Source organism: Zerene cesonia, chromosome 13 (assembly GCF_012273895.1).
Source record: "Zerene cesonia ecotype Mississippi chromosome 13, Zerene_cesonia_1.1, whole genome shotgun sequence".
Classification (NCBI taxonomy): domain Eukaryota; kingdom Metazoa; phylum Arthropoda; class Insecta; order Lepidoptera; family Pieridae; genus Zerene; species Zerene cesonia.
The window spans coordinates 7,078,174-7,086,551 of NC_052114.1; the positions used below are offsets into that span (position 1 = coordinate 7,078,174).

At 37.4% G+C, this 8,378-nt stretch overlaps 1 protein-coding gene across 1 annotated transcript; it reads right to left on the minus strand.

Annotated features, from left to right (window-relative positions):
- Positions 1-3,070: 3,070 nt before the first annotated feature.
- On the minus strand, positions 3,071-7,495 carry LOC119831558. The gene is given in 5 exon segments (XM_038354967.1): positions 3,071-3,355; positions 3,444-3,541; positions 3,617-3,827; positions 6,602-7,366; positions 7,450-7,495. Coding segments are annotated over 5 exon segments (1,332 nt in total). The 5' UTR covers positions 7,462-7,495; the 3' UTR covers positions 3,071-3,109.
- Between the last annotated feature and the right edge of the window lie 883 nt (positions 7,496-8,378).

The following is an 8,378-nucleotide window of genomic DNA, read 5'->3' on the forward strand; positions in this document are numbered from 1 at the left end:
CGGATGCGGGGGAGTAGTGAGCTGCGGGCAGCAGACCAGCCGAAGATACCGCCAACACGGCGCTCAAAGCTAGAATCTTAATTGTTTTTCGATTAATATAAGTATATTTTTATTTTTAAAGTTGTATTATGTTTGAAAGATTTTACAATAAAACTTACTTTGGAGAACATGTTTATAGTATTATGTTGTTACTACTGATACACAAGCTTTAAAAAGTTTCGCTTAAATACTAAATCAATTCGCACACGAACAAGGTCGACAGGTCAGGTTTTAACAAAACCTACTTTTATTTTCTTCTTAAATAATGTATTGCTTTCTGCATTGATCTAAATTAGGAGTTCGTGTATAAATTATAATTATCTTAGTAGGAAATATTATAAATGCGAAAGTTTGTAAGTATGTGAGTGTTTGTTACTCTTTCACGCAAAAACTACTGAACCAATTCCAATGAAATTTGGTACTTAGGCAGCTGGACAACTGGAATAACATATAGGCAACTTTTTATCCCGATATTCTTACGGGATACGGACTTACGCGGGTGAAACCACGGGGCGCAGCTAGTAATATTATAAATACGAAAGTTTGTAAGGATGTGTGTGTGTTCGTTACTCTTTCAGGCAAAAACTACTGAACCAATTGCGATGAAATGTTTACGTAGATAGCTTGACAACTGGAATAACCTATAGGCAACTTTTTATCCCAATATTCCTACGGGACTTACGCGGGTGAAACCGCGGGGCCCAGCTAGTGTTTCATAATGTGATGAATATGTTTTTCATGTGAACATTACAAGTTTTTCTCATTAATTGTTATAAACGTATTACGAATTATAAACTTAAATTTCACATCATCGTTTATACTCTACTTATAATGGATGTTTATCCTACTAATTAACATGCGAATTGCAGTGCTACGTATTTTTTTCTGAAATTAAGGCTATCATCACCGTCGCTTTAGTGTTAACTTTACAATAATATTTCGGGCATCACTTCCAAAGACTTGGCATATATGCCAATAAACATTTTGAAAATTAGCATTCAGAGTATTTTCCTGTGTTTGATTTTACGCGAGTATACATACATTTAGAAATTAAAAACTTTTTAACGGATTTTAAACGCGATTTATTCATTATATTATTAACCCGACGTTTCGAACACTTTACAGCGAGCGTGAGCGTGACCGAAATCCGTTAAAAAGTTTTTAGATTCTAACTTAGCATTCAACACACAAAGAACTTGTAGTAGTCAACAATGACAATTCAACATCGTTTGTTAAATTTTTCGCCATTTGATTGATAAATCGCTGTGCCAACACACGATTTAACAAATTTCTTGTAAGAATTTGTCCAAATACTTATAACAATTGGTTGTAATTTTTTTTCCACTTAAATGGTCACCGATGCTCCCACTAGCAGTATAAAATAATACGGTTTCATAAAACAAGGTTCCTGCATAACGTAACATTCAAAACTGTATTACAGCAGCGTTTAGTTTAGCACACAAACTTTTATCCTGTTTTGTCAATATGGAATTATTATACATAATAAGTCGTTCAGCTGCTCCATCATAAAACATTATTGAAATTGGCCAAATTGTGATAAAGTGGGAAAAATTGCTTGAAAGTCTCGTATTAATTTTTTACCTCTAAACAATACATTTCGTACACCTATTGATATTTTTTGTTATAGGTAACGGCTGTTATTCTTTATAAAATTAATAAAAAAAAAATGGTTGCCTGTAAAGTCGGTTTTACGGGCGAAGATTTTACGTGACAACGTCTTTTTTTCCAACGCCAAAACGCTCGAGAAAGACAATCAATCAATGCGCCTAATTCTCTAGCGCTGCGCGCGCGGCGGACCGATCATAGTTCGGTGACTCATCGTAACGTTACCGGGCGTTACACTTTTCCATGAGTGACTCCGAGCCGCAACCTAATTTAAGACGTTGTCACGTCAATATCTCACACTTTAAAAAGTCACTAACTAGAAATTAATAATATGTTCCAGCTTTATATATAGAGGATGGTGTAATAAAATCACATTTAAATACATCTACTCCAAATTTCTTTCATCGTTAGAGAACATTACTCGACATCACTCTTCTCTTCTATGTAGAAAAAACGAATAGGTTGATGCTGATAATTATGATATTGGAATCAATTTATCTCATACGGTTATTTTTTGTCTCGTTGCAGACAAAAATGCAATCTAAGTTGGTAAGAATTAACGTGTATTTTTAATTTTCTCTTGCTATTGATATTAGAACTCAGAGGAAAAAAACTACTCATTGTCTGATCTTTATTCCTGTCGCATTTGACAACTGCTTGAGGCGTGTGAACAAAACCGGCCAAGTACCATAAGGACTCCCACAAGCTCCGAGGGTTTCGTAAAAACCTGTACGTAAAAGTTTTCTGTCCTTTGATTGTACACATAAATTTTGGAAATACAGTTCCTTTCTGGTAATTAAGGGTAATAGAGAAAATGTTTTCTGAAGATTTAAATTTTTTAGTGATAGTCCATTTATTTTCACTTGGTCAAAATATGATCATTGTAAATACAATTAATTATTGTATTCCTTTATTTGCATATATTTTGAAAACGCATGGCGATTGAAAACAATATTTTCTATTGAGTCGCTTTGAAGCTTCAAATAAGAGCGTGGTGATTGATTTAATTAATTAAATATGCAATAGCATATTTTAAAAGGGAATTTCAACATTCTTCAAAATGTGCATACAACTTTAGTCGCTTATACTTCTGGCTTGGTCAAAGATGTTCTTCATTAGTTAATGTAATACATAGTTATGTAATATATCTTGGACCAAGCCAATCGTATATTTAATTAGAAATTCACTTCATATAAGTTCGTTTTATTATACAATTAATATTTATTATGAGTAAAACTAATTATTCGTCCGTTCTTAGAAGTGGGTATTCTTTCCTACTTACAATCACACTGTAAATATAAAGAATTGCTGGCCATCGATAAAAATTTCAATGTAAACTTGAAAGGGGTAGAGACAAACATATAATGTAATATCACATCCGTTTTATTTTCTCAATCTTATAAGATAATATTCAATAAGTAAGATTTATTTCCTAAAACTTATTTTAATGATGAGCGACGATGGGAGCGTGAGCGACGGGAGCGGCGTGGGCGGGAGCGGAGTTGGAGACCACAGCGTTGAAGCCGTTGTGTGGGTCAGCGGTGTACTCCACGCGGCGCACTGAGCCGTCAGCCTCGAGCAGCGAGTACTCGCCGTGCACGACGTCACCGTCGCGGCTCTCGTGCTGGGACTTGTTGTCGCCGGTGTGGCCGTCGGCTACGGAGTACGCGAAGTCGTACCTGGGGTGCGCCTGTACAAACATTCACAATATTATCACTTATCTATCCATTACCAAGTAGGTGAACTATTGTCAAATTATATGCTCTTGTGTAACTTACATCGTATTCCTCAACAGCGACATGGGCGGGAGCGGCATGGACGAGAGGAGCGGCGTGGACGACGGGAGCGGCGTGGGCAACGGCAACGCGAGCCGGAGCTGCGTATTGGACGGGGGCAACTACGCCATGACGGACAATGTTTTGGGAAGAGAGGGCGGCGCCAGAGTAATAGCGGGCGGGGGAGGAGTAGGCTACTGAGGCGACGGGAGCGGCGACAGCGATGGATGGCTGGTGTCTGATGATGTTCTGTGAGGAGACAGCCGCGGCGGACGAGTAGCGGGCGGGGGTGGCGTAGGCGACTGGGGCGGCTTGGTAGGCGACGGGAGCGGCGTGGTAGGCGACGGGGGCGGCTACAGCAAGGGGCTGCTCGTGGCGCACGATGCTCTGAGAGGAGACCGCGGCAGCTGGGGAGTAGTGGGCTGCGGGCAGCAGACCAGCTGAAGCAACTGCTAATACAGCGCTTACCAGAAATACCTAAAACAGAAGATTAATATCACAATCTACAACAATTAACTATTTATTTTATTCATTATTAATCTATTTGGAAAGCACCCGGTTCAAACCATTTTTATTACACACTTACTTTAGAGAACATGTTTATTTTACTGTGTCACTACCACTGATACAATTGCTGTAAAAAGTTTCGCTTAAATACTCAATCAATTCGCACTCAAACAAGGTCGACAGGTCAGGTTTTAACAAATATTACTTTTATTTTCTTAACAATCAATTATTTACTACGATAAAACCAAGATTTTTACACATACGTCGTAGAAAGTTTTAATGGATTAACAACTTAAATATGAAGCTTATAAAATTTTAAACTTCGCACGTTTACAGTTTGTGCTGAAACATATAAATTAGCATTTGTTGAGTTAGTTAGTCTATGTACAGAATAATATATTGATAAAGCTTTAACATTGTCGAATTGCCTCGGCTGATACAACTCTTTCTTATTAGACAAAGGCAAGCATTTATCACACTAATATATTAATGTGAAAGTTTGTTTGTTTGTATGTTTGTCCGCCAATCAGGCTGAAATTACCGAACAGATTTTGATAAACAGATAGGGTATGAGCTGACTTGGGTGATACGACTCTTTTTATGGCGATTAAATGCTCCCTTGGGATAAAATAGGAATCCGGGTTGAGCCGGAATGAGCGTCAAGTTTGAAAATAAAACATACACTACAAAATTTAAGACTGAACAGAAACAATAAATATAACAAAAGAACAAAAACAAAGAAACATCTATTAATTAAAATTTTATTACTGATAGAACATAAACAAAATGGTTTTAGTACGTTAAGCTGAAGTTGCTAGCTCAGAATATTTTTGCGGAAGAACCTCTAACGCTGTGTATTCTACCAGAAGTTTTATTATAGGTTTATATAAGGTATATCTTAAGTATAGCAGTGGTGGTTCAGTGGTGAAGACTTCGGAATTAAAATCGACAAGTCGGGGTTCGAGACTAGGCGAGCGTGCAGGAAATAAATTGATTTTTCAATTTATCTGCGCATGCGTAACATCATCACTGTTTCAAAAGTGGTGAAAGAAAACATTATGAAAAAACCGGAATGTCCAAAAACCGAAAGTTCGACGACATGTGACATCTGCCTATATATGTGCTGATGATGATGATGACGATCTTAAGAGATAAAAAAAAATTTCGAATTCAAAAAAGTAGTCGTTTAAATTACCATACGATTTCCCCACAATAAATATTTGTTACCGTAAAATTGTAAATATCAAGGTTCACAATTTTTCGACAGCTTTCAGTAGGTTTTCGTTTTCTCATCACGCCTTTAAGGTAACATAAATATTGTATTATTAATAATAAATGATATGATGAAAAATTATGTTTGCTGCTACTCTAAGCCCTTTTTCATATGTCATCCTGTTTACCCCCTGCCATCATTTTATTTTATATTTAAGTTCACGCGAATTGTAGTATGCTTTATCGTTGTGTTGTCATAGCGTTTGAATATTGAACACATCTAAAATTCGAGTTGAAATTAATGTAAACCTGTGTTATTGAAAGAAATGTGTATATTGCTCATTGTTAACATTCAAGTTTACGGAAATAAACAGAAAGTTCATTAGAATGCAGTTTTATCACTAAAATTGGTGTTAACAAAGGAAACGTAGCTGCTAGATAAAAACCATCGGCGATATATAAAGAGGGAGTTTTGTTTACACCCTTTTTGATAAAATTACTTTTGATTATATTTTTATTTAAAATAACTCATTTAATATCTCAGTATCATTGGAATAAAATAAATAATAGTCAAAAATTTAATTAGCTAATATAGCTAACTTTTCACCGGCAGCTTTACCCGCGTAGTCCAGTGAAATGCCCATCGGAATACGATGTTTCACTGCGGCATAAGTTATGTAATAAAATACTATAAAACGTAGGTATGGAGGCAACTCTTATTATCTTTAGCCTCCTTACTATGGAGGTAATAGTAGCACACACAAAAGACAAAATCAATCATAAAATCTCAAAAGAACACAACCAAACAAACACATTCTCGCATTTATAATATTATCCTATCCTACTATCCTACTAATATTATAAATGCGAAAGTTTGTAAGGATGTGTGTGTGTTTGTTGCTCTTTCACGCAAAGACTACTGAACCGATTGCAATGAAATTTGGTACGTAGATAGCTGGACAACTGGAATAACATATAAGCAACTTTTTATCCAGATATTCCTACGGGATACGGACTTACGCGGGTGCGTAAGCTAGTAATATTATAAATGCGAAGGTTTGTTACGCTTTTACGCTTTTTTGTGAACTTTAGACGAATGAATGATCATTTTTTTTATAAATGATTACTACATTAATTACCTAATATTTTTCTTTACTTCATAGCGGGCAACTGAGCTGGTGGTTCGCCGGTGGTAACTTCACCACCGCTCATTAACATTCGCAGAACATGAACTGCGAATTCGTTTTTTTAATATGGAAAGGATTGACGACTATAGAGGAGGAATAGACTGGCAGGGTGATGAAAAGAATAAGGGCCAAAATTATCACATTATTTTGATTTATTTTCCTTAAATAACATGTATTGTATTAGATAACATTCAATAAATAAGAATTGTAGTAAACTTCCTTAAACTTATTTTAATGATGAGCGACGATGGGAGCGTGAGCGACAGGAGCGGCGTGGGCGGGAGCGGAGTTGGAGACCACAGCGTTGAAGCCGTTGTGTGGGTCAGCGGTGTACTCCACGCGGCGCACTGAGCCGTCAGCCTCGAGCAGCGAGTACTCGCCGTGCACAACGTCACCGTCGCGGCTCTCGTGCTGGGACTTGTTGTCGCCGGTGTGGCCGTCGGCTACGGAGTACGCGAAGTCGTATCTGGGGTGCGCCTGTACAAACATTCACAATATATAACTCATCTATCTATAACCAAGTATGTGAACTATTGTCAAATTATATGCTCTTGTGTAACTTACATCGTATTCCTCAACAGCGACATGAGCGGGAGCGGCGTGGACGACGGGAGCGGCGTGGGCAACGGCAACGCGAGCGGGAGCTGCGTATTGGACGGGGGCAACTACGCCATGACGGACAATGTTTTGGGAAGAGAGGGCGGCGCCAGAGTAATAGCGGGCGGGGGAGGAGTAGGCTACGGAGGCGACGGGAGCGGCGACAGCGATGGATGGCTGGTGTCTGATGATGTTCTGTGAGGAGACAGCCGCGGCGGACGAGTAGCGGGCGGGGGTGGCGTAGGCGACTGGGGCGGCTTGGTAGGCAACGGGAGCGGCGTGGTAGGCGACGGGGGCGGCTACAGCAAGGGGCTGCTCGTGGCGCACGATGCTCTGAGAGGAGACCGCGGATGCGGGGGAGTAGTGAGCTGCGGGCAGCAGACCAGCTGAAGCAACTGCTAATACAGCGCTTACCACAAATACCTATAATATAATAATAACATTATAATCTAGATAGGCGATAAACCACTTTGATAAAATTTTTTAAACGCATTTTTGTCACTTACTTTTGAGAACATTTTGATGGCAATAATTACTTATTACTGATGTCGTGAATACTTTTTAGCAAGTTATATACTATAGCTCTTAAGACTCACGGTCAACTGGGTATCAAGTTTCTGCACCGTAGGTAATATTGCTGAAATAATCAAGATCAGCGAAAGTTGAGGTAACAAGTTCAATTTGTTACAACAGAAATTATAAAGCGCAAAATGTATAGATATTATATAATTGTCCACATTCTAAAATGTAGTACAGACGTTATTGTGTAGGGCTTTGTAAGCTGTAATAGCATATAAGAAGTGCAGTAAATAACGGGGAATAAGCAGTTTGAATATAAATAATAAGGATATTATTTTATTTGGTACGAAAAGAACACATAGAAATTCGGTTTATATAAGATCGTTAGGGATCAAAACCGGGTTATTTATTTTGTGAAAACCTTTCTTTTTGGCTAAACCTTATAAACCTTACAGTTTTAGTATTGATGTATTTGATGAAATGTAGTTTAAATATTATGATTGAACTGTTTTCGCAAAATTAAAAATCAAAGTAATACGATTGATTTTTAATTTTATGTGTTCATCTTTATCGTCTTGTTAAATCATCCACAAGTATACTAGAAATAAATACACATAAAAGCTTACACAACATATTTCTCCATTTTCTATTTTACAATAACAGTTCATAAAGGTTCGTCAGTAATGACAATTTTAGCTTAGCATAATAAATAATCAATTTCCAGTTTTCAAGTTTTCAATATTCAAGTTGTCCTATCTATCTAATGGTTTCTAAAACAATCTATCGTTTTACTCCTACTTTCATTGCAATATTCGCTCGACAGATAGATATTGCTATTAATTTTGTCTATACCTAGTCTTGCCATAAATATTGTAATAAAGAAAAAAGAAAATTGTTAACTGCAAATAACATTTAT